This window comes from Cetorhinus maximus, chromosome 10 (assembly GCF_964194155.1).
Source record: "Cetorhinus maximus chromosome 10, sCetMax3.hap1.1, whole genome shotgun sequence".
Lineage (NCBI taxonomy): Eukaryota > Metazoa > Chordata > Chondrichthyes > Lamniformes > Cetorhinidae > Cetorhinus > Cetorhinus maximus.
In genome coordinates, this window is record NC_135888.1 from 122,290,756 (window position 1) to 122,317,969 (window position 27,214).

Genomic DNA, 27,214 nt, shown 5'->3' on the forward strand with positions numbered 1-27,214 from the left:
AGGCATGAACTGAAAGCATGGTTGCCACTTGTGGAGCAATAAAAATTGGGAATGCTCAAGAGGCCAGAATTGGAGGAATGCAGAGAGTTCAAGGGGTTGTGGGGCTGGAGGATGTTACAGAGATTGAGAAGAGTGAGGTCATGGAGGAATTTAAAACCAAGAGTGAATGTTTTAAATTAAAAGAAGGCTGAGAAAAAAACAGCAGACTGAAAAAAGGAGACTTTCTAGCCTGGGCTGGAGGACAGTCTGTATGGGAGTTATTTTGTTGATGTGAAATAAGGTGGCTGACACAAGTAGGGTAGCATAGTGTGTTCATTATTTTATATTATTACACAAAGGTAAAGTTTGTAAAATTAATAATACCTGATATAAGAGTGGAAACTTTAATCACATGTGGCTCCTTTCAGGCTTAAGTGATGCCAGGTGCCTCTGTCTGTCCAGGAGGCTGGGGTGGGTTGATCTGTCACCGGCTCCAAGATCACCCCCCACCCACTGTACAATCCCTGCTCGACGGTGTCTGTCTTTCAGCCCACCCCTTACTGACTGAATACATTGAATCTGAATTGGTTTCCTGCCTGTTCCCCTTCCTGCGAAATAAGGCAGTTCATCAGTTTGAACCAAGTCCTGCATCATCTAATGTTAATTCTGTTCATCTTTGGAAAGGTTGCAGAAATACATGCAAAGGATCCAGAGATCCTCCTCCAGAGATCCCCAGCATTACAGATGCCAGTCTTCAGCCACGTGATATCAAGAAACGGCTGAAGGCATTGGATATCGCAAAGGCTATGGGCCCTGACAACCTTCCGGCAATAGTACTGAAGATGTGCTCCAGAATTTGCCATGGCACTAGCCAAGCTGCTACAACACTGGCATCTACCTGGCTATGTGGAAAATTGCCCATGCATGCCTTGTACACAAAAAGCAGGACAAAGCCAACTGGGCCAATTACCACCCCATCAGTCTACTCTTCACCGTCAGTAAATGATGGGCAGGGTCATCAACAGTGCTATCAAGTGGCACTTGCTTAGCAATAACCTGCTCACTGGCACTCAGTTTAGGTACTGCCAGTATCATTCCTCAGATACTGAAGCAGTCCATTTCCAAATGCAGCAAGACCTGCACAATATCCAGGCTTGGGCTGACAAGTGGCAAATAACATTCACGCCACACAAGTGTCAGGCAATGATCATGTCCAACAAGACAGAATCTAACTGTCACCCGTTGACATTCAATAGGATTACCATCACTGAATCCCCACTAACAACATTCTGGGGGGTTACCATTGACCAGAAGCTGAACTGGACTAGCCATGCAAATACTGTGGCTACAAGAGTAGGTCAGAGACTAGGAATCCTGTGGTGAGTAACTCCTGACTATCCATCATCCCCAAAGCCTGTCCACCATCCCCAAAGCCTGTCCACCATCTACAAGGCACAGGTCAGGAGCGTGATGGAATACTCCCCACTTGCCTTGATGGGTGCAGCTCCAACAACACTCAAGAAGCTTGACACCATCCAGAACAAAGCAGCCAGCTTGATTGGTACTCCATCCACATTCATTCACTCCCTCCACCACTGGCGCACAGTGGCAGCAGTGTGTACCATCTACAAGATGCACTGCAGTGATTCACCAAGGCTCCTTAGACAGCACCTTCCAAACCCACAACCACTGCCACCTAGAAGGTCAAGGGCAGCAGACACATGGGAACGCCACCACCTGGAAGATACTCTCCAAGCCACTCACCATCCTGACTTGGAAATATATCGCCGTTCCTTCACTGTCACTGGGTCAAAATCCTGGAACTCCTTTCCTAACGGCACTGTGGGTGTACCTACACCACATGGACTGCAGCAGTTCAAGAAGGCAATTCACCACCACCTTCTCAAAGGCAACAGAGATGGGCAATAAATGCTGGCCTAGCCAGCAATGCCCGCATGCCATGAATGAATGAAAAAAAAATCCAGTCCAGATGATGATGCTTTAGTTCCATTTTAACTAGTGGGACCCAGGGTCCCAATATCATACAGATATACCACACAGTACAATGACATGGTAAATATAGGGCAATGTGAGTCAGCTACCATAAAAGTACAAGGTGCTGTCTCAGTACAGGAGCCACCAAACCCAAGAAGAGATCTGCACAGAATATTCAATAATACATTTTGTTTATGTATAGTGAACAATGGATATTTCTGAGTTACAAAGTGTAACCTGATTGTCGAGTTCAGGTAGTTCATACATTGAATATTATATACTTGGGAGTGAAATATACAATGTGACATAATTGAGGAGTCCAAGTAGTTCATCTGTACAATAATAAATGAATGAGTAATGACTTAAAAAGAAAGCATTTTCATTTATGTTGCTCTTTATTGTGTCACCAGCCCAAAGTTGTCTTTATAACCAAAGTATTTCTTTCAAAGTATAGTCACTATATTCACAACCACAAACAGAAATTTAGGCAGAGCAGACCCCCACAAAGAGCAAGAGAATAATTGACCAGATAGCATCTCTTTGGGTGGCGTTGACTAAGGGCTAAATATTGATGAGGACATGGGAGAACTCCCTGCTCTTTGTGCCATAGCATTGTTTATGCCAGCCTGAGAAGGCAAATAGGCCTCAATATCACATAAAGTCACAGAGGTGAGCGACACAAAAGGAGGCTGTCTGGCTTCTTTTCCAAAAGATGAATTACTTAGTTAAAGGAAGATGGATTACTTAGTTAAAGGTTTCAGCCAGTTTTGCAGGAGGAAACAGGCACTTAATAATAAGTTACAAGGTGCAGTATAATCAAGATATACAAAGGATGCCACAAATCATGAGAGCAAAATCCTATAATCTCATTGTAATATAATTTCTCCAGTCGCTATGTGAATCTCTCTTTTCAAAAATGTATTCTAGCATAACCACAGACATTGGTCATCCTAAGTTGCCTTGACAACTAAATAGCTTGCTGAGCAATTTCAGAGCTATTTGGGAGTCAATCAAATAATGTACATTAGAGTTAAGTACAGTTCTCTTAATCAATGCCTTGACACTAGATTCAGTATCCAGCTCCTCTATCACTGACACACTGTGGCTGCACCTACAATCAACTTAATGCACTGTACCAAATTAACAACCTAGCTTTGATAGCATCTCCCTTCCCCTGTAAGCTTGAACACTAAGATGGACAACAGCAGCAATGTAATGGGAACAGCACCATTTCCAAGTTCCCTTCCAAGTCATCCTGGCTTGGAAATATATTGTGTGCTTTCCTTATCATTATGTCAGAATCATAGAATTCCCTACATACAAACCATTGTGGGAGCACTTTCACCATAGAAACTGCAGCAATTCAAGTAGAAGGCTCTCCATCACTTTTTCAAGTCAGCCAACTAGGGATGGAAACTAAGTCCCAAGGACAAATAGTACAATTAGCAGGGTAGTGGCTTCCCTTCTTAGAAGTAAAGTGTTGGAAGGTGTCACCAACAGTGTTATCAAGTGGCACTTACTCAGCAATAACCTGCTCACTGACGCCCAGTTTGGGTTCTGCCAGAGCCACTCAGCTTCTGACCCTGGTCCAAACACGGGCAAAAGCTGAACTCAAGCGGTGAGTTTAGAATAACTGCCCTTGAAATCAAGGCAGCATTTGACCGAATGTGGCATCAAGGAGCCTGAGTAAAACTGAAGTCAATGGGAATCAGGGAAAAAACTTCCCAATGGTTGGAGCCATACCTAGCACAAAGGAAGGTGATTGTGATTGTTGAAGGTCAATCATCTCAGTTCCAGGACATCACCGCAGGAGTTCCTCAGGGTAGTGTCCTCGGCCCAATCATCTTCAGCTGCTTCATCAATTACCTTTCCTCCGTCATAAGGTCAGAAGTGGGGATGTTCACTGATGATTGCACAATGTTCAGCACCATTCATGACTCCTCAGATACTGAAGCAGTCCATGTCCATGTGCAACAAGACCTGGACAATATTCAGGGTTGGGCTGATAACTGGCAAGTAACATTCACACCATACAAGTGCCAGGCAATGACCATCTCCAACAAGAGAGATCCTAACCATCACCCCTTGACATTCAATAGCATTACCATCGCTGAATCCCCCATTATCAACATCCTGGCGGTTACCATTGACTAGAAATTGAACTGGACAAGCCATATAAATACTGTGGCAACAACAGCAGGTCAAAGGCCAGGAATTCTGTTGTGAGTAACTCACTTCCTGACTCCCCAAAGCCTATCCACCATCTACAAGGCTCAAGTCAGGAATGTGATGGAATACTCCCCATTTTCCGGATGAACACAGCTGCAACAACACTCCAGAAGCTGGACACCATCCTGGACAAAGCAGCCCACATGATTGGCACCCCATTCACCACCTTCAACATTCACTCTCTCCAAAGCGGCAGCAGTATGTACCATCTATAAGATGCACTGCTGCAGCTCACCAAGCCTCCTTAGACAGCGCCTTCCAAACCCGCAACCTCAACCACCCAGAAGGGCAAGGGCAGTAGCTGCAAGGCAACACCACCACTCTTCAAGTTCCCTTCCAAGCCACGCACCATCTTGACTTAGAATTATATCACCGTTCATTCACTGTTGCTTGGTCAAAATCTTGGAACACCCTTCCTAACAGCACTGTGGATACACCACATGGCCTGCAGTGGTTTAGGAAGGCAGCTCACCACTATCTTCTCAAGGGCGATGATGGATGGGAAATAAATACTGGCCTAACCAGGGATGCCCACACCCTGTGAATGAATAAATAAACAAAAAGAATACCAGTGAAGCTGTTTGGCATTTGGCCATTTCGCCTGGGTTCAGTCCAAAGATTGTGAAACCTGATGGAATTTGAGTTCAGGGCTTGTGGTTTACTAGTACTAGGGTCACAACTGCACCTTACTTATGTAATGTCGGAAACATATTCTCTTTGATTGTGTTGCTTCACAATTTGACCAGTGCCGTTTTCCTCACCCCACTGTATTTATTATTTTCTACATAAATGATTGGAATGGTTTCTGCTTTTAAATCATTCCCAAGTATTGGCTTATATTCAGTACATAAGTGATCTGGTTGCCATTTATCGAGCTGAATTTTCTGGCAGGCATTGGGGCCCCAGGATCAAGATCATAAACGGGTCCTGACCCAAGGTGTCAAGTCTGACTGCGCAGTTAACAGGTTTCATCCGGAACCCATCTAATTAGGGAAGGCTCATGCGAAAAGCAGGCAGGAAGGCCAATCTGGGCACCCGAGACTGTGGGTGTTCGGCAGACAGACTGGGAGTGATAAGCACTGCCAATATCAGCGGGGACTGCAAGGGCAGCTTAAGACAGCTTGTGGCTGCAGCTATGGCCCATTGATCCAGGCAGATCCAATGGGGGCAGTTTAAATGCGAGCTACCCAATGTTCAGTTCCATTCGCAACTCCTCAGAAACTGAGGTGGCCCAAGCCCGCATCCAGCAAGACCTGGACAACATATCAGGCTTGGACTGATAAGTGGTGGGCAACACTTGAATTTCTGCCCTTTTTCCCCATGTTTGCTCTTCTTCCTGCTCAGAATCTTTTCCGCAATCAGTTCCAGTACCTGCTGCAGATAGAATGGGCCTTTGCTTTCGGAAGCGCTGGCTGGCTTTAGGTGGTGCAGGCTAACTTTAAGCAGTTTTAGCCTTGCACAATCTTGCCCCTCCCCCCCCACCCCAGCTGAGGCACACAACCTCTCAGCAGCACGTTTGGCATTTGGCTGCAGGCTAACATTATTTAAATTTGCAGACAACACAAAATTTGCATGCAGCCTGCCTTGGAACAAATGGGTGCAGATTATTTGTGCATAATGATCCCTCTGCCTGTTTTGAGGCCTTAGTCAATTTTTCCTCTGATTCACATTTCCTCATATTATCTCCATCTGCTGCCACCTTGCCTAATCACTTAATGAGTTCTATATCGCTTTACAGCCTCTTTACACCCTCCTCTCAGCTCACCTTCCCACCTAGCCTGTATCATCAGCAAACTTGGACATATCACACTTGGTCACCTCATTTAAGTCACTGCCGTAGATTGTAAATAGCTGAGAAGAGTCATACGGACTCGAAACGTTAACTGTGTTCCTCTCTGCAGATGCTGTCAGACCTGCTGAGTTTTTCCAGCTATTTTTGTTTTTGTTCCAAACACTGATCCTTGTGGTATTCCATTAGTTATGCCCTGTTATCCTGAAAACAACTCATTTATTTTTACTCTCTGTTTTCTGAGCATTAAGCAATCCTTAACCCATGCTATTATTTTACTCCCAATCCCATGATCCCTAATCTTGTGGAACAATCTACTTTGTGATTGCTTATTGAGTGCCTTCGAAAAATCCATAAATTCACTGGCTCCCCATTATCTGCCAGTTATAGCTTCAAACACAATCTCCCTTCATAAAATCATGCTGACTCTTAAAATCATAGTGTGATTTTTCAATTGTCCTGTTACAATGTCCTTAATAATAGATTCCAGCACTTTTCCCAATATTGATGTCAAGCTAACTGATCTTCAGTTCCTTGGTTTTCTCTCTACTTCCTTTCTTGAACAGCGGGATTATGTCTGCTACCTTCCAATACATAAGGGCCATTCCAGAGCCAGGAAATTCTGGAAGATCAAATCCAATGTATCCACTATCTCCATAGCCACAGCCTTTAAAACCCTAGTATCTAGACCATCAGGTCTAGGGGATTCATTGGCTTTTGCTCTCATTAATTTCTTCAGGACTTGGCCTTTACTAATATTAATTTCTTTAGGTTCCTCACTCTCATTAGATAGTTAGTTTCCCCACAGATAATGATGTGTCCTTTGTGTCTCCTACTGTGAAGATAGGCACAAAATACTTGTTTAGAGTCCCTTATTTCCCATTATCATTTCTCCTGTATCTGCTCCTAATGTTTACTTTTGCTAATCACTTACTTTTTATCTACTGGTAAAAGCTCTTACAATCTCATACCTCCACAATTAACTTTGTTAAACTCAAGACCCTAGTTTCGGACCTAACCACATCAGTTTCAAACTTAATATAAAGTTTTGCCATATTCTGATTCCACCTCTGCAGTGGATCCTTCATTATAAGACTATTAATTAGCCCTGTCTCATTATACAACACTAGGTCTAAAATTTAAAAAAAATAAAGGGGTGTCACCCTTCAACCTTATGTTTATGACATCTTTTGCAATCTCTCCTTTGCCTCCAGCTATCACTGGCCTTCTATCCAGCTTCACCTGTCCTACCCCCCTTAAAGAGTATATATTTCACCATTTTTACTTCTCTTTAATTCTGACGCAGAGTCATACGGACTCGAAACATTTCTCTCCACAGATGTTGTCAGACCTGCTGAGTTTTTCCAGCACTTTTTGTTTCTGTTTCAAATTTCCAGCATCCACAGTATTTTGCCTTTAACTAGGTCTAAAATAGTCTGTTCCTTAATTGGTTTCTCAATATATTGATCAAGAAAGCTGTATTGAATGCATTCCGTGAACTCACCTCCAACGACTTCTGTCAATTTGGTTTGCCCAGTCTACGTGAAGATTAAAGTCCGCCAGGATTATCACATTATCCTTGTTACATGCTCCTCTAACGTCCTGATTTATGCTCTGTCCAACACTATGTTTACTGTTAGGAGGCCTATAAATTACTCCCACTGAACTGCCCATTGTTATTTCTTAGCTCCATTCATACTGATCCTACATCCTGATTTTCTGAGATAAATCTCGTTACTGCCTTTGTCTCATCTTTTATTATAAGGGCTCCCCCTCTTCCTTTTCCAATTTGCCCATCTTTTCTAAAAGTCAAGCGCCCTGAAATATTTGGTTCCCAACTTTGGTCATTCTGCACCGGGTCTCAATAATTGCTACTAGATCAAACCCATTTATCTCCATTTGTGTCATTGATTGACCTGTATTTTTATGAATGTTTTGTGCACTCAGGTATATCACCTTTAAATTGAACTTCTTGTGATTTTTCCCTCATGTGGCCTTAGTCACAAGTGTCTGATTGCCAATGTTAAACTTCCTGTCCCTAAAAGAATCGGTTTGATTTCACCCAAATTACTATATTGCTCGACAGACTTGACTTTTTCTTTCAGACATATAAGGCTGAATTTATGGAGAGGGCAGAGCTCCCACCATAGAAGCCAATCAGAGAGCCGGCAGTTCAGCAGCCTCACCAAGCCACACTTAGCAATGTCATTGTTGATGCTGCAGTTGCAGGGAGAGGGCGCCTCAATGGTCAGGCACCCTCGAAGACAGCAAAGTGGGATTGGGGGAAGTCGGGGCCAAGCAGGCAGGCCTCAGCAATCAGGTGGGGGATGTCGCTTAGCACCAGTGGTGCCGTTGCCGCGAAGGTGGCCAATGCTACTGGGGAGCCCCTCTGTAGACTATGTAGTGCCTAATAAATGTGCACTCACCAAACCTCCCCCCCACCCCCACCCCCACCACCACCTTCCACAACCCCTGGAACCCAGGGAGGACATCTGTTTTCACCCACCAGTTTCATTTCTCCACACAGCACTCCCAATGTGGGCAAAATGCCCATGGAGTTGAGAAGTGGCCCTTAATTGACTACTTAATTGATTCAGTTGGCTTCTAGTGGGCAGCTGATCTGTCACCTTTCCCACCCCCGGCAAAACACAATGGCGACAGGAAGATGTTGGATACAACTCTGATGCCTGCCCGCCTCCTAGCCTGTCCCCAAAGGGCCCATAAAATTCCGACCATTGATTTACCCATTACCAGAATCCTCCCTCTCCTTTAATAGTCTAAATCCCTGTGAATTGAAATGACAATTTTACCTTCCATTTATTCTGGAGAAGGTTCCTTTTAACTTTACTATAATTTTATTTTGTTTTCCAGTCATGTCTTTCTTTCTACATTGAACGTAAGTATATTGTCAAAACAGGTCAATCCCAAAGGATTCTGTTTGGACCACATAAGAAATAGGAGCAGGAGTAGGCCATTCGGCCCCTCAAGCCTGCCCCGCCATTCAATAAGATCATGGCTGATCTGCCCCAGGCCTCAACTCCTCTTTCGTGCCAGCTCCTCATAGCCCTCATCTCCCCAATTTCAAAAATCTATCTACCTCCTCTTTAAATACTTTCAGTGGATCTAGCCTCCATAAGTCCCTGGGGTAGAGAATTCCAGACATTCACTACCCTCTGAGAGAAGAAATTCCTTCACATCTCAGTTTAAATGAGTACCTCCTTATTCTGTAACTATGTCCCCTTGTTCGAGATTCCCCCACAAGTGAAAACATCTTCTCAACATCTACCCTGTCAAGCCCCCTCAGCATCTTGTATATTTCACTAAGATCATCCCTCATTCTTCTAAACTCTAATGAATAAGGGCGTAACCTGTTTAGCTGTTCTTGATAAGTCAACCCCTTCATCCCAGGAATTAGCCTGGTGAATCTCTTTTGAACTGCCTCCAATGCCAGTATATCTTTCCTTAAATATAGGGACCAAAACTATACACAGTACTCCAGGTATGGCCTCACCAACATCCTGTACAGTTGCAACAAGACTTCCCTATCTTTAAACTCCAACCCCCTAGCAATACAGGCCAAAGTTCCATTTGCCTTCTTAATTACTTACTGCACCTGCATGCTAACTTTTTGTGTTTTATGCATGAGAACACCCAGTATTCCTCCCTCTGTGCTGCACTTTTTGGTACCTCTCTCCATTTAAATAATAGTCTGCCTTTTGATTCTTCCTACCAAAGTGCATGACCTCACAATTTCCTCCATTAAACTCCATCTTCCAAATTTTTGCCCACTCATTCAACCTATCTATATCCCCTTGCAGATTCCTTATGTCTTCATCACAGCATGTCCTCCCACCTATTTTAGTATCATCAGCAAATTTGGATACATTACACTCTGCCCCCAAGTCATGAATATAGATAGTAAATAATTGAGGCCCTAGGGCTGATCCTTGTGGCACTCCACCAGTTACGTCTTTCCAACCTGAAAAAGACTCATTAATCCCGACACCCTGTCTTCAATCCATGGCAATACGTTACCCCCAATACCGTAAGCTCTTAGCTTGTGCAATAACCTTTTAGTGGCACCTTATCGAATGCCTTCTGGAAATCCGAATACACTATATCTACTGGTTCCCCTTTATCAACTGTGCTTGTTATATCCTCAAAGAACTCTAGCAAATTTGTCAAACATGATTTCCCTTTCACAAAACCATGTTGACTGTTTGATTACGTTACACTTTTCTAAATGTGCTGCTATTTCTTCCTTAATAATGGACTCTAGCATTTTCCCAATGATAGGTGTTAGGTTGACTGGCCTATAGTTTCCTGATTTTTGTCTCCCTCCCTTCTTGAACAGGGACATCACATTAGTGGTTTTCCAATCCACTGGGACCCTCCCAGAATCTAGTGAGTTCTGGAATATTTCAACCAATGCCATTACTATCTCTGCAGCCACTTCTTTATGTAAATCCAAATGCTTTGATGCTATTTCCTCTAATTAATACCGTTCCACAAATTGCTCATTTCTTGTCCTTCCTAAATATCTTAAATTCAAAAGTTTTATGATAGCTAGCTATGCTGGTATGCAATTATTATTATTATAGCAGGATTTTCAATTTTAATCAATTCACTATCATTGTCCAGGTTTATATGCAAAAAACAAATTCTTGATTGAGGTACTGAAGGACAGATGATGTGTCAGGGTCAGTGCGACCAAGTGAGCAGAGAGAAGATTTATAAGGGTTAAAAAGAAAATAAGATCAATTATAGGACCGATTATTGTCTTTCTTAATCAAATAACTAAATTATGGTGAAGGAGAGCGCTTCACGTTTTGAGTGCTGATGTGAGTTGTTACAATCTCCTTTCCTGAGAGAAATTACTTCAGTGGCACAGCTCATCAGTGTACCAGCACATTGTGCATGTGATTTGTGTCTAATATTAAATCCCTGATCTGAGCCAAACTATAATAGGCAGTTCAAAGCAGCGAGCAGTGGCCAAGAACTTCTCCGGAGAAAGGAGAGAGAAGGTAGGATCATGCTGGGCCAGCCATCATTCTCCATGCAACAGGTCAAAAGGTGACATTGCCATAGGGTGGCAAGAAAATCACCTGCCCACCCACTCAGCTGAAGATCGTGTGACAGGATTGGGAAGGAGGAGAAAATAACAAACCCCAGCTGTGACAACATCGAAAGCATGTTATAAGTGGAAGGCTCAGAAATTGGTAACCTCAGCAGAAAAGGAACCAAAGGGCCTTGGCTTTGTTACTGCAACTGCTTGCGTTATATGGGTTTCTGTGCTACAGGCATGTGTTATTTATGCATTTATTTATTTTTAAGTCTTGGGATTCCGCTGGAATAAACTGTAATTGTCAGCCACCTAGTGGTAACATACATATGATTGAAACAGGATGGTTGATGGTGATAAGAAAACTGCCACTTAATGGGGGATTCATACCATGTAACAAGAATGCTTGTGTGTTAAGTTTGCAAAGCAAGACTTCGGATTAGACTACAAACGTGACATTTTCCTTCCTTTCAGTTGTTATTATTTATTGTTTTAGAGGCTGTGTTCAGTTAAACTGTTCCATTTTTCCACACTAACTTCTTCATTTGTGGAATTGAAGTTTGGAAGTTGTGATGAAATTTCACAACAGAAACTGGCAGCCATTTTTCTCAGGTAATGTCACAGTTTTAATGTTATTAAAGAAAATGTACTACACTCCTTGTAACAGGAATAACTCTATTGCCTGGGTAGCCACATGAAGAATGGTATAGGGCAGCTTCTTAGAAACAGGTAAAAAGAGAAACTCAGGGAATATCTTTCACAAAGGACAGTAATGGTGCAAACTTAAAAAGAAAACACTGACTTACAGACTTGAATTTTAGCAACCTGTACCTGCACCAGAAATACGTGGGGGCTCAATGCAGAGTTGGAAATAGACATTTAAATGAGGTTGGCAGGACCCTCAACTGTATTTTTATTTCAACCCATGCTGCCATCTCTCCTTCCTCAACCTGTCCACAACCCATGGATTGGGAGATGGCTGATTCTAGCAATGTTCTCTTTACTGTAGTCGGAGAAATGTTACAAATAGGTAATTTTCCCCCTCTGGTTTCTTGTGCATTTTGAGCCTTAAAGACTTCTTTTCTTTTGCTTTGTTCTTAGTATGAGGGCCTGGCTGAAAAGGCCAGCATTTATTGCCCATCCCTAATTATCCTTGAGAAGGTGGTGGTGAGCTGCCTTCTTGAACCGCTGCAGTCCATGAGGTGTAGGTACACCCACAGTGCTGTTAGGAAGGGAGTTCCTGGATTTTGACCCAGCGACAGTGAAGGAACAGTGATATATTTCCAAGTCAGGGTGGTGACTGACTTGGAGGGGAACTTGTAGATGGTGGTGTTCCCATGCATCTGCTGCCCTTGTCCTTCTAGGTGATAAAGATCCCAGGTTTGGAAGATGTTTTGCAAGAAGCCTTGGCAAGTTGCTGCAGAGCATCCTGTAGATAGCATTCCATTATTTAATCTTGCTGCTGTGGGAATTTCCCTGCTTTGGAAAACCATTGGCATGCCTCACTCCCAACATTTCCTCCCCTGCTCCTTCGAGGTTGTGCAGCATCCATTGGGATTCCTGTCCACCCAAACAGCAAGTTGCCTGTAAGTGACACGGTTAGTCCTGGCAGCTTGTCTAATGCACTTAAGGGATATCTGACCACTAAAATCGACAGTGTCTCCTGATAAAATCATCGGACTGGACAAGGGACGGTTCTGTTTATTCTTTATCCAATATGTGGCAGAGATGAAAATTGCCCCCAATGAGCAGGATAATTATCACCTGTTACCACTGTTCTATTTAGAAACATGCTACATTGTGGGTGAATCTTATTAGTGATGATTAGTGGGTGAGCCTTAGTAGTGATGAATGCATTAATGCGTCCATATAAAATTCCTATATCCAACTTTTCTAACAAAGAGTTAAGGTGTGAACTAAAATAGTGGGGAAAATAATTTAGCACGAACACTTTATTTATATCACTCAGCACCTGTCATTGAGACTTGATTCCAAGATATACAATCATCATTATTTTGGAGTTTTGGAATTCAAAAATGACGTTTTCCTCTGGGAATTCTTTATATTATAGCACAATAGGAATAGATTTGATTGTCACCAAACACGGGCAAAAAAAAAAATCACAGGTTAATGTTTTAGGCAGAGACCATCGAATTGGAGTTCACTCAGATTTGGGCTAGATTTTTTCTTAACCTACGGGTGTCTCCGGCGGAACCGCCCTCCTGGCGCAAATGAAAATCGGGCGCTTCCTACGGGCAGGAAATCCAACCCAGAGGGTTGAGAGGAAGGGGGTCTCAAGCACAAATGTTAGCACACACCCCACCACACCACCCCCCCCCCCCGAGCTATTACAACATTTTGCTTCCGCCACCCACCACCCAACTCTCACACCAGGTTTTGAGGCCATTTGAAAATAGCAACAGCATCGAGAGCCAGATGAGGGGCTGAATGGCCTACTGCTGTCCTGCTGCTCCTGATTTGCCAACACTGGGAATGTAGCAGGCGTTGAAAGGGTTAACGTAGGCGTGCAAGTCAGTCGGCGAGCGAACGGCAGGATCATGTTTCTTTTTTTGTGTGTGCAATAACATGCTTTGACATATTTTTGATCGGGGAAGTATGTTGACAGGCAATGAGGTAAGAGCGCAGGCAGCCCGCCCCCAGACATCAACCACCTTCTTATTCAGTGTTTTATTGCACTTCCAGCCTCTGACGCTGCGACCACTTTCATCCTTAGATAAGCAGCTCCACATTAAAAAGACGCAGGGTTTTTGTTTTTAAAAGCTTAGGAGCGGAAAGCGCGCTGCCTATTAAATACCGTTTAAAAAAAATATCAAAAAGGACGTTTTGCTGTGTTCAACTATTCTCTTTTTTTTATATTTCAAGAAACAACATTGCAGGCTTTGGAAAGAAAAAGGTTATTTTTTCCGGCTCCCTAAAGATTTTTTGATTGCAGACGTTCGTGCAACTTTAAAAAACGTTATTAGAGAGAAGAGAGAGAAAAAAAAAACCCCAGAAACTATGTACGTTTGCTTAAGCGAGTTGCTTCTTCGGAGCTGTCTGAAGTCTGGACGAGTTTGGAGCGTGTCAGGGCTGCTGGTGTCTCTGTGCTTCACGCAGGTCCTGCTGTGGGGACCCAGCTCTGCCTACGAGTCCAGCCAGGATTACTATGACCAGTATCAGGAGGAAGAGGAAGGCGAGGTAAAGGTGAAACGTCTCACATTTTAACCGTCCATCTTTCCAGCTGGCTAGAAGCGTTTACTCTGTGCTCGTTTTGTATTTGGAATATACTAATGTTTTAATGTATTTATTGAGGACGGTGCCTGTACAAAACGGTTTGATCAGTCCACATTGCTGGTGACACAAAAAATACTTCTTGCATTAGGGCAGGGTTTTAAAGTGCACAAGTAATTGCTGTTGAAGAGTCAATTTCGTTAAAAGATACATCTTGATTCAGAGAGTGTGCGGCTGCTTTCACCGGCACTGTCACCATCTGTGCGTTTGTATTGGAGGACTGACTGTCACAGTTAAATACCTGCGTCACATTCTCCATCCTTTCTCGGACATAGAACCGTACAGCACAGAAGAGACCTTTCAACTCGTTGTGCCTGTGCCTGTGCCCGCTCTTCAATAGACTTATTCAGTTGGTCCCTATTCTTTCCCCAAAATCCTGCAGAGGTTTCCTCTTCAAATATATACCCAATTCCCTCCATGGACAGAGAATTCTCAATAGACCGACCTCAAGAAGGAATTGCTTTCCTTTTTCTCTGACTGCCCTCCTGACGAGTAGCCGAGGGCAAAACTGGCTCCAATTGCTGGATATCTGATTGTGTGGGGGCTGCACTACAGGTTGCATACTTAAAAATCAGAATGATATTTAGGCCAGACTGTGTGGTTGTCTTGGAACAAGTGTCGCATCACTAGCGTGTGTACAGATTCTCGGCTGGCTCATTTCGTGAACTGTCATAATTATCGGTAGTTCCAGACAGAAACTATTACCTCTATTCCACAAACTAGTTAGTAACTTTCCTTTCGATTTGATACTTTTATAGGGCGTATGGGAAATGTGAAAAGTCCGTAATGGCGACACTTATTTTAATAAATTGGGATTGTGATGTCTTAACCAAAAGATTGGAGAAAATCCTAATGTTTTCCATTTGTCATTTGATGGCTGGGGCCTCTGGTTTACAACAACTACTACTTGCATTTATAATGCACCTTTAGTGTTGTAAAATATCCCAAACTGCTTCAGAGAAGGTTTAGGATGAGTCAGTCAAATCCTGTGTTAATGACATGAGATTCCAGGATTTTCGTCAGCGTTATTTAGTTCACATTCAATTGATATTTTTTTGTAAAAACTAAAGGTGCTGCCATTCCCTAATAGTGAGTGAGCAAATTAGATACTTTTTTTTCTGGGATTGTTGTCAGTGGTAGAGTCAATTTACCAAGGTGCCACACAATAGACCATTTAATCAAATTAAAATTCTGTTGGATTAGGGTAAAATTTTAGGTTGGAGTAGGAATTGGTCGCATTCTTTTAGAAGATTGTTATTAATGGCAGTGACTCTGTGGGGTTGAGGGGAGACGGTGGGGACCCATGGACTCTTGCAGGAATCAGTGTTAGGGCTGTAGCTCTTCACAAACTGTTTAATGATCTGGATAAAGGCTTTGGAGGAACTGTCTGCAAAGCTCACGAATGATACAAAGATTTGTGTGGGCGTCAGGACCTGCTGTGAGAAAAATAAATTATAACCAGATCAAGATGAGGAAATCAGGCCGTGTTTAACAGATGTAATTTAATGTAACTAAATGTGGTGTTATGCATGTGAGTAGGACTAATGCCAAGAATGTGTAGAACATGCAGGATTTTGAATTTAAGGTGAAAGAGTGGGATAACAGTTGGGTGTTCATGGATCATGAAGGTTTATGGCCAGTGCCATGAACAAAAGCTAATAGAATATTATTAGGACAATACAATATGAAACAAAATATTGTCCTTGTAGGTACTGATCTTGGTTAGGCCTCAACTAGAATATTGAGCTTAGTTTTGTTCCACTCACGTGATAAGTAGCAGAGTTGATCTGACGAAAGTCATCAACCTGAAATGTTTGCTCTGTTTTTCTCCACAGTTGCTGACAGACCTGCTGAGTATTTCCAGCATTCTTTGCCTTTATTAAGTGATAAAGAGGCCTGGTAAAGGAGGGTACTAGACTGATACCTAATTCAAAAACCCTTAGTTACCTGATTGAGATTAGAGAGCTGGGCGTTTTTACTCTTGGAAAGTTCAGGCATGAAGGAAATTATGTTGAAACTTTTAAAATATTGAACAGATTAACTTCGATCCATATGGCTAGACTGTTTGAATTAGGCAGATTAGGGAGGACCAGGGGGCATTGGTAAAAGTTACCTAAGCCAAAAACTCTGCTTTTCTATTTACAGAAAGCTATTGAATTTTATGACAAGTTTTAAACTTGTCAGTCAATGTAGATTTACTTTAAGCATTCAGAAATTCCTAACAGTGGCTTGAATCATAATGAAGGTGGATATGGTAATGGATGCCTTCCGGTCTCTATGAGGGTCAGAGGGGAATCTTCTAGATTGTCCCTAACTTGGCCAAGGGGTTTTTTTGTCCTCTGTTTTTTGTCTTTCCTAGGAGATTATATGGGAGATTATTAAGATTCATCGTGACAGGTACAAACTCAAGGGACCAATTGGTCTTTTCCTATATATGATCTTTGTACATTTAAAAATTCTTATCACACTCTGCAATTCTGTTAATTTTTTCCATGAAAACCTCAACCAAGCAGCCTTAATGTTCGCACATGTGCTGGACTTTGAGAGATTATCTCTTGCTCAGTGTGAATGAGTGGTCTGATTATGTGCACTTAATGTACAAGGCAGATTTGTGGAGCCTGAATCTGTGTATGAAATTTAATACTTTCACATTGCTATTTTTCTCAAGTAGCATTTTAGTTGGTTTGCAGGAGGCAAGTGCAAGATTTTTTTCTGAACAGGGAAACGTGTTGGCAGAGGTTCAGTGGCATCAGAAGGTTATCAACTTGTTTTGAACAAGAAATAGTGCACAGCATGCAGGGGATAGAGGGCGAGGGTATAGAGGCAGAGACATTTCAAACATATAAAAGTATAATTTGAAACAATTCAAATTCAGATCAATTTGATGTTCCCAACTTTCCCCCAGTTCATTGGCCATTGGACCAAATGAACTGTTATTGTCTCATAACATTTAAGAAGTACTTGGATGTGCACTTGCGATGCCATGACATACAAGGCTATGGGCCTAGTGCTGGAAAATGGGATTAGAATAGTTAGGTACTTGTTTGACTGGCGGAGACCTGATGGGCCGAAGGGTCTTTTTCTGTGCTGTAGACCTCAATGACTCTGTGACTGTATAAGTACAGAGTTAGCAATTTAACTTAACAGCACTTGCAGTTCAAATTGTCTGGATGGACTGAAGGGTTTGGGGCTAAACAAATTGTAGAATGTCTATGTTTGGAATTAGTAAATGTTCTCATTTTATCTAACATCAGCAAGAGAAGTTGATGCTGGAGAATCTCTGCTGAGTAATATCTTTGTTGTCGGCTATTTTTGCCGCTCCCCATTTGAATCTAGTTCTCACTATTTCCTTTGCTCTCTCTATTTCCATTTGAATGAATTTTCATTCTTTTATGAGCTGTAAGTTTTGATGGAGCGGTAAATGAGTCGGATTGCCATTCTGCACAAAAGTACTTACCTGGAAATCCAGGCGATCGTATCTTGCCTGACCTTCCAACTCAGGCCGGGTGAGACCTGTGCCGTGCAGCTCAATCCCGGGGCCTACTGTCAGAGAGTAGCTCAGTCGCAGGTAAGCAAGCCACACCCCCTTTTTTATGGCACTAGCTGCCATAAACCAGGTAACTTTGAAGGTGCAGCCAGGTTTAAAGGTCTTTGACAAGCCAGCGAGAAGGTAAGTGTATAAGGTAGGTGGGTAGGATTTGGTGGGGGTTGCGGTTAGATCAGATTGGGTTGGATCTGGGTAGTGATGGGGAGGGTGGCTGTTGTGCCTTGGTGGGGGCACAGGAGTCAGGTCTGGCCAGGGTTGGGGTGAGAGAGGATTTGAGTCTGGCCGGAGGGAGGGGACAGGCCTGGCCAAGGGGAGGGGACGGGCCTGGCTGGTGGGTGGTGTGGTGGGGTAGGGGGTGGATGTTTCCGAGGCCTGGGGGGTGGGGTGGGAGGGAGTCAAAGGTCCGGGGGTGTTGTGGGGTCAGAGGTCTGTGGGGAGTGGGGAGTGGGGAGGTCCGAGGCCCAAGGGGTTGGGGGGGTGTCAGAGGTCGGGCGTGGGGGGGATTGGAGGTCAAGGGGTGGGGAATCGGGAGTGGGGGTTGTCGGGGGAATGGGGGCATTAGAGGTCGGGTGTGGGGGTTCGGAGATCAGCGGGTAGGGCATGTTGAGGAGGTTGTGGGATCAGAGGTCGGGCCATGGAGTTGTCAGAGGTCGGGTCTTTGGGGGATCGGAGGTAGTGGGGGATGGGGGTTTGGAGGTCGGGGGATGTGGGACTGTGGGTTGGGGGATCAGGGAGTGCTGGGTGGGTGGGTTGGGAGGTGGAGGGGTGGATGGGGTGGGAGTCCCGTGGAGCGGGGTCAGGGGTGTGGGGGGAGGGTGTCGGGAGTGTGGGGGTAATGCCATGGGGTCGGTCTGGGGTCTGGGTATTTACAATAGTTACCCAGAAGTTAGAAGAGGTTTTAATTTTTCTAACTTTTTCTGAGTAACTATTGGTGTAACCCTGGAGGAACCATCCAAGTTTGCGATTTAACTCACATTTTCAGATGGTTCCCAATGCAGTGCAATTGTCCAGAGTAAGTGTGCACTTCTGGGCAATTGCCGTGCAAACCCTTACCTGGGAGCTTTCCAGAGGGATTCCCCAGCTCATCTTTGAGGTGCCCCCAAATCCGACACACGGGAGCACGGAAGTTATGGCCCAATGTTTTCCACATTGCAGCGGTAACTGCATAATAGTACTTCATTGACTGTAAAGCATTTTGGGATATCCTGAGATCATTATTTTTGGGGGGTCATTTTCTCTTACATTGAGTGACATTTTTCTATTTCAGGAGCTATTGTATACTTTTTTATTTGCATTTTCTACTTGGGCTATGTTATTTGGATATTTGATAAAGTGATTCAGCATAGGTTATAGCAAAAAATAAAAGCTCATAGTCGAAGGGGTAACATATTGGTATGGATAGAAGATTGGTTGGCTAACAGGAAGCAGAGAGGAGGCATAAATGGATCTTTTTCAGGTTGTCAAGATGTAACGAGTAGTGTGCCACAGGGATCAGTGCTGAGACCTCAACTGTTTACGATTTATATAAACGACTTAGATGAAGGAATAGATGGGATGGTTGCCAAATTTGTTGATGACATAAAGATAGTTAGGAAGGTAAGTTGTGAAGAGGACATAAGGAGGCTACAAAAAGATATAGATACGTTAAGTGAGTGGACAAAGATCTGGCAAATGGAGTAGAATGTCAGAAAATGTGAAATTATCCATTTTGGCAGGAAGAAAAAAAGATAAACATATTATCTAAATGGTGAGAGTTTGCAGAGCTCTGAGGTGCAGAGGGATCTGGGTGTCCTAGTGCATGAATCACAAAAGGCTAGTATGCAGGCACAGCAAGTAATTCGGAAGGCTAATAGAATGTTATCATTTATTGCAAGGGGAATTGAATACAAAAGTAGGGAGGTTATGCTCCAGTTATACAGGGCACTAGTGAGACCACATTTGGAGTACTGTGTACAGTATTGATCACCTTATTTAAGGAGGGATGTAAACGTATTGGAAGGTTTACCAGACTAACACCTGGAATGGATGGGTTGTCTTATGAGGAAAGGTTGGACAGACTAAGCTTGTATCTGCTGGAGTTTAGAAGGATAAGAGGTGACTTGATTGAAACAAACAACATCCTGACGGGTCTTGACAGGGTGGATGTGGAGAGGATGTTTCCTCTTGTGGGAGAATCTAGAACTGGGGGTCACCCATTTAAAACAGAGATGAGGCGAAATTTTTTCACCCAGAGGGTTTGTGAGTCTTTGGAACTCTCTTCCTGAAAAGGTGGTGGAAGCAGAGGGAAGAATTTTCCCCCCGTTGGGGGGGAAGTTCAGGAGCGGGCGCGTGCGGGCTCGCCTCCAATTGGCGCCCCCAATTGGGGGCGCGGCATCATTATACGTGAGCGGGCCAATTAAGGCGCTTGCTCCCTGTGCGGGTGGGAGGGGATCCCCTAAGCCGAGAGTGCACTCTTTCGCGCATGCGCATGAAAGAGTGCACTCATCTCCCTGAGGCTAAGTGGTGCCTCAGGGAGATCGGTGCCAAATTCAAAAACGTGAAATATAGGAAAGTAAAATTTCCCTGACATGTACACTCTTGCGACACTGTCACATCAGTTGGGACATGTCCATCACTTTTAATTAAACTTTTATTAAATTTTTAAAAACTTACATGAAACCTCATCCCGCCCGTGGATGAGGTTTCATGCTTTTTCTGAAGCCCGCCAGGGCTCCCGGCCTGCCCGCCAACCTTAAGGTTGGACAGGCAGGTCCATTAACTACTTCAATTAGTTTTTAAATGGCCTCAATTGGCCGTTGACAGCTCGGCGGGCGCACAGCTGATTCGGCTGCGCCCCCGCCAACCTGAAAATTTAAATGACGCAGGGCAACGTCGGAAGTTCCACCCGACGTCATCCCGCGTCGGCAAGCGGGCCCCGCCACCCCACCCCCCTCCACTCGCTGAATTCAATATCCTGCCCAGAGTCTTTGAACATTTTTAAGGCAGTGGTGGATAGGTTCTTGGTAAGCAAGGGTTATCGGTGGTAGGTGGGATGCAGATGTCAGGTTACCATCAGATCAGCTGTGATCTTATTAAACAGTGGAGCAGACTCGAGGGGCTGACTGGTCTACTTCTGCTCCTTGTTCGTATGTTCGTATTATTTCTCCTTTATGTACGTGTTCGCAAACATTAGGGCTTTAGACTCTGAAGTGTGATTGAATACAAGATGTTTCTTGTCCATACATGTAGCTTTAGTACAGTGGTGTGTCGTTCTTGTTTGTGGCAAATCTTTCATTCCCTATGTCTGTTGGTTAATTCTGACATTAAATTATTTCTGTCATTCTCCTATTTACAAGGTGCTGGAGTTGATCATGTAAGCAAAAAATTGGAAGAGAATATTTATTCAGGACTTTTTACTGTATCAGAGGTTGGGCCATTTCTTACATGGAAAGAAAGACTTGAACCTATCGAGAACCTTTCACAACCTCAGGATGTCTAAAAGCATTTCACAACTAATGAAGTACTTTTGATGTATAATTACTGATAGGAAATGCAGCAGCCAATTTGCACGCAGCATGGTCCCACAACTAGTAGCACGATAATGACCAGATAATCTGTATTTTATAAGTGATGTTGGTTGAGGGATAACTACTGGCCAGTACTTCAAATTATTACATCCACCTGAGAGGACAGTTGGAGCATCGATTTAATGCCCCATTTGAGAGAGAGCGTTGCAATCCCTCTTACAGCACTGGAGTGTCAGCCTAAATTTCGTGCTCAAATATCTGGAGTGTGATTTGAACCCATAGCCTTCTGGCTCCAAGGCATGAGTGCTACTGAACATTGGCTGACATATGGGTTCCATCCACATCCCTCTTAAAATCTTGGTAAAAGTTTCACTGACACCTGTATGTGGGGTACATGTGCATTTAACATTTGTTTCTTCCTTACCACCACACATCCACTGTGAAACCAGATGTCGAGGTTATGTGCTAGAAATTAATACCTCATTACCCAAGAATGCTACTACAAAAGGAAAGACTGCTAACTGAATAAGTCTGTCTGTCAGTGTCCATAAAAAGCAGAAAGATTCAAGATAGCAAGGGAAATGGCCCACAGCAATGGAAAATTAAGTGGTAAATTATGTGACAAAAATGTCTGTTGGCTATATATTTCTAATATTTAATAAGGTACTAAATATAACTCATATATAGTGTTATTTTCCTGGCCCCTGATCTCCCACAGACAACAAGACAAAGATCAAAAACTCAACATGTAGGGAATTTGTATGAATTGCAGGACAGATGGGTGTTTTATAAGCCAGAAAAGCCATTACTAAAAACTTTAAATTCTAAACTTGCCCTGCATCCAACCAACTATTGCAAGTAGAAGGTGTCGTAGTTAATTGCACTTTGTTGCACATACAAGTGATTATAATGATCTTAGTTGGTGTCTTTTGGTCTCTAATCAATGAAAAAATGAAATTAGTGTGGGAATAAAATACATTGAATCATACTTTAGAATGCAAAGAGGGACCATTATCAAGAAGTCCAATTAGAATGTACACTAACAATTATTTTCATTACAATCTGTCAGTAGCTTCATTAGCATTGAATATGTGTTAAGCAGAAACTCTGCTATCTTTGATACTTTTTTTATTTTCAGTTATCTACTCTATTTTATGCTGATGTTGATGAGTGATGTTTGAATATTCTCTAATTTTTGCATGTACCGTTAGCATCAAGCATAGTTTTATTATGGAGTAAAGATCTCCTTGGAACTTTAATCTTTTCTGAAAAAAAATGTTTGTAAGTCACAGACAATTGTCATGGATAAAGCCTTGTGTTCTAGCAGCTTAATAAATGTTGTAGCATGCTCATGAATTAACCAGAACACTGTCTAAACTTAATTCAGCTATTGGTTTTATCACATCTTACTCTTTGGAAGGCAGCAGCACTGGACTTTGACTCAGATTTTCATTAATGAAAAGTAGATGAAACATAAGATATTTTTACAGTGATTGTGAAGCTTAGCTAGCTTGTGTAGTAGAAAATAATACATAGTACACAACTGCTATGCTGAATTGTAAGTAATATTATCACATAATGGTTCTTTTCCTTTTCTCACAGTCTGTGCAAGCTCCTTGTCCTGACTATATTTCGACAAAGGCTCCAAGCAGACTTATAAATTTGAACAAGACAGATTATCGTTATGTGAATGAAGCTGTATTTCAACTTATGTACAGTGACAAAATGAAAAAGCCATGCTAAATCTGAGAAAATAAATGTTTTATTTTTGTCATAGATTCATCATTTTGTCCCGATCAGTGCAACCCTTCTAATTAATGCATACCCATTTCTCAAATTAACCATTGACTTCCCTGGTTGCTTCTGTGCATTCCGTCACCAAATGGTAGAAAATGGCAATTTTGGTGATTGTTTCTTAAGCTTGTGTTTCAAATTCCTTTCTTTCTTGTCTTATCAGATCCACTAGCCTAATGGTTAACATTGCCTTAAAAATAGTGCAGAGAGGAATTAGATTAAAGTATGTTATGTGTCAATAAAATAATGCCACATGGCAACTTCAAGGCTTATATTCATGTCAATAATTTTAGTGGGAGTAGCTCTGCAGAATTATTCTTGAGGTTGGTTTCCACATTTCTATGAGAGATATCAAATGCCCGGGAATCCATTTTTGAAGGAATACTTATTTTACATTGACATCTTCAAAAAATATATTAATACTACAGACTCTTCGTATGTTCTTGTGTGATTTTTTTTGTCACAGTTGGTAGTATCTCATACCTGGATCAGCAGCTTGTGAGTTTGAGCTCTGGATCTTGGTTCAAGATACTGGGAGAAGCTTCTGGTCACCTGCTCTAAAATATCTTCTTATGCTGCTTGGCACCAAATTTTGCTTGATGGGCTCCCAAAAAACCCCTTCAGATACAGTAGTACTATATGGTGCTATATAAATGCAAGCTGCTGTTGTTGCTGTCTAACTGACTGTTCCCCTGTGTCCCAACATTACTATCATGGTTGTCCTGTGGATTAGATGTTGGATCAAAGCTCTGCCTGCCAAAGAGGAGCAGAAAGCTTCCTACATGTTTTGACTAACTTTCCTCCCTCAATCGGTACCACCAGAAAACAATTAAATTAGGCATTTTACTTTTGAATGGATTGAGGGGGTTGTGAATCATTCTGGAGCTGGAATAAGCCTGCTAGAGTTTAGCATTATCTTTGTCGAAATGTCACACATAAATTTTGCAATAATTGTTTCATAATGATAAGTATGTGATGGAGTGAGATGAAATAATTGCTTTTTGCGTTGACTGGACCATGAGATACATTACTGGTTACATCTGTCCAATGTCATAGCTGTTATTACTGGTCGTTATTCTTTCTTTTCCATTGTGTAATCATAGTTCACTATTAAGTTTACATCTTCATTTTTTACCCTATGGGTTTTTACATTCACCTTATTGCCTTCTCAAGGTGGAGATAGATAACACCCGCTCAATTCTATTGCTTTGTCAAAATATTCTGATCAATTTGTTTGGCATAGCTTGTTTTTCAGGAACCTATAGTGCCTGGGATTTATTGCATGTACTTTCTTTAAATGAACTTGAATTGTTTGCTTCATAACTCCAATGTCAAGTTAACTAACCTATTATTCCTTGGAGCATACTCATGACCTTTCTCTTAAAATAAATTGGAATAACTTTAACTCCTGTCCAATCTTGCAGTGCTATCTCTGGGTTTAACAAGTTAAAAAAATGTTTTTAGCTAAAGATATTTTTCCCTCTCATTTTCTAAAGTATTCTTGGATGTACTTTGCTTGGCCCATTTGCCTGATTGATATTCCAGCACTCTCGTTTTTGAGTGACCATTTCATGACTGCCCTTCATTTTCTACATGAAATCAAAGCATCTGGTTTCCCTCAGTTACCAGAAAGAGCACTGACTGTTTTCTACTATGAAAACTAGAGAAGAAAATCATAACATTTTTAACATATCATTTCCTTTTCTCACTCCTTTAATATTTCATCGACATTAAATTGCCCCAATAACTCTCGATTGTTCCCAATATTCCCTGAATTGTTTTCATCTGTGCTTTCTTTTTCTCATTTCAAATCACCAATTTAGTTTCCAATTGAGTTTGGTTTGCTTTCTAATTTTTTTTTCTGTTACTGATGATTTATATTTTAAAGTTAGCTGTTTGCTTTAATTGCTTCAGATAATTTTAAGTCTATTTTTATTTAATTATTGGAAACGGACCTCCTGTTATAAATTACCCTTTCAACTCAGGTTATTATGATTTTCTTGACCCAACTTCCATTTTCTCTTTTGTGGTTAAGGTATGTTTTTTTGTTCCTTTATAAATCATAACTATATATTTTTTTGGTGGCAAACAACCACAAACTCCTTGGATTCAGTCAGCTTCTTGTTAATTACCCTTGAAATTCAGAACTTAAGAATCTGTAGAACAAAAAGAGGCTGTTCATCTCATCAAGCTGACTCCACCAAAACCTTTTACTTATAATGAACTCTAATCAATCCTTCAGCTGCCTAGGCAATAAGTTCTAGATTTCTCTTCCCAAACCTCTGCCCTTTTAACTAATTCCCCATATCCTTTAAAATACTCCTTAAAAACCAAGCCATATGAGCAACATTCTGGTCACTGGTCTTTATATGTGGCTTGGTGTCACAGTTTGCTTAATAATGCTCCTCTAAAGTCCCTTGGGATGTTTAGCTATGTTAAAGATGCTATGTAAATGCAAGTCATTATTGCTGCTGTCTAACTGCCTGCAGCACATCGTGCTTCTGTTTTTCTCCCAAGCCTGCTGTTAATTTAAATAGCCACCTAAGGGAAAGGTCTTTTTGAAATTTCTTCCTGACCCAAAAGACAGCAAAACAAGGTGTCACCTGCCAGTTTGCTTTCTGTTAATGACATTTTCATGCAACACAGGAATTACGATGTTCCCTAATCATTCCCTCTGCGTGCACTCAACTCCATAGCATTGAATTCCATTTGTAACCCAAATGTTTATCCTGTTCTTTCTGAAGGACCTAAGCTACACAGCAGTAACAGAAAGTTTGTTCCACATATCCACTACCTTAACTTCTAGTCTCAAATCTTGTTTCAGGTTGCTAATGTTGTAGATGTCTCTATCAGCTCCACACTTAATAACACAGGTCAAATAGCCTGCTTTCTTCAGTGTTGCTATGTGTCGTTCTGGATTTCTCAGGTTCCTTCACAATCTTCTTCTCCAATAGAAACAAGTTAAAATCTGCAAACCTTTTTGAATAATATACAGCACTAGGTTTCAAAATCGTGACAATTGCTCTTCTCAGAATCATTTTTTATTGAAGCACAGTCCACAGTGTATTCGAATGTAGCCCCAATAATGATTTTGCTAGTCTTGGCTCAGTGGTAGCCCTCTCACCTGGGTCAGAAAGCTGTGTGCTCAAAATCTACTCTGGAGATTCAAATTCATAATCTGGGCTAACAATTTGTGCAGTCCTGGGGGAGTGCTACATTCTTAGGATTCCTGTCTTTCTGTTAAGATATTAAACCAATGCTTCGTTTGTCCGCTGCGGTGAATGCAAAAGATCCCATTGCACACTTTGAAGTTAGATCAGGGAGTTCTTCCGATGTCTGAGCTAACATTTATCTCTCAACTAACATTGCCAAGAATGGATTTTCTGGTCATTTATCTCATTGATATTTGAAACCCTGCATGTGTATAAAGTACCTGCTGTGATTCCCTACTATAACAATATTTACACTTCAATATTACGTCATTGTGTTTAGGATGTCTTGAGGTTGTGAAAAATGCAAGATCTTTCTTCCATTAGTGACCATTATGTTTGAGCCTGTGTCCCTGTACTTTGTTAATCAAGTTAAAATGTTTTCACAATGACATGAAACTTTCAATGAATGGTTTAGATCCTTAGGTAATGGACATCCAGCCGGTGTGTGGTTATCTCGGACCAAATGTTCCAAATTATTTTATTAGCTTTGACCTTTAAAACAGTTTCAGCAGGTCAGGCTGCCCCTAAAGAAATATTATTGCTGTCCTTTTAAGGGAAGACACTTGCATGAACCCCAGTGGGTTTAGGCTTGCCTGGTTGCCCAGCTCCAGTGGCCTACTTAAAATCATGTTTGCTATTTCAGCATGTTCATTTTCATTCATGTATGTTAAAATCAACCTATCTTTTATAATATTACTGAAAGATTATACCATCATATTTTTAATAATGTGATCAGCAGAAGACTCAGAAAAGCATGAGAAAAGCAGAGCATGACTGGTGGTTTTTTTCATTGACTGTCACCTTTAGCAC

At 42.0% G+C, this 27,214-nt stretch overlaps 1 protein-coding gene across 3 annotated transcripts in view; it reads left to right on the forward strand.

Annotated features, from left to right (window-relative positions):
* Positions 1–13,584: 13,584 nt before the first annotated feature.
* LOC144685975 (vascular endothelial growth factor C-like) overlaps positions 13,585–27,214 on the forward strand; it is an 83,606-nt gene continuing 69,976 nt past the window's right edge. For 2 of the 3 annotated variants that reach the window (XR_013577826.1, XM_078551060.1), the window contains exons 1-2: positions 13,585–13,688; positions 13,938–14,252. Coding sequence is in view for 2 of the 3 variants with exons in the window: in XM_078551060.1 (XP_078407186.1) it covers positions 13,671–13,688; positions 13,938–14,252 (333 nt within the window). In the remaining variant the exon portion in view is untranslated. Of the gene's footprint in view, positions 13,819–13,937; positions 14,253–27,214 lie in introns of all 3 variants that reach the window. The other variant, XM_078551061.1, reaches the window with a different exon arrangement.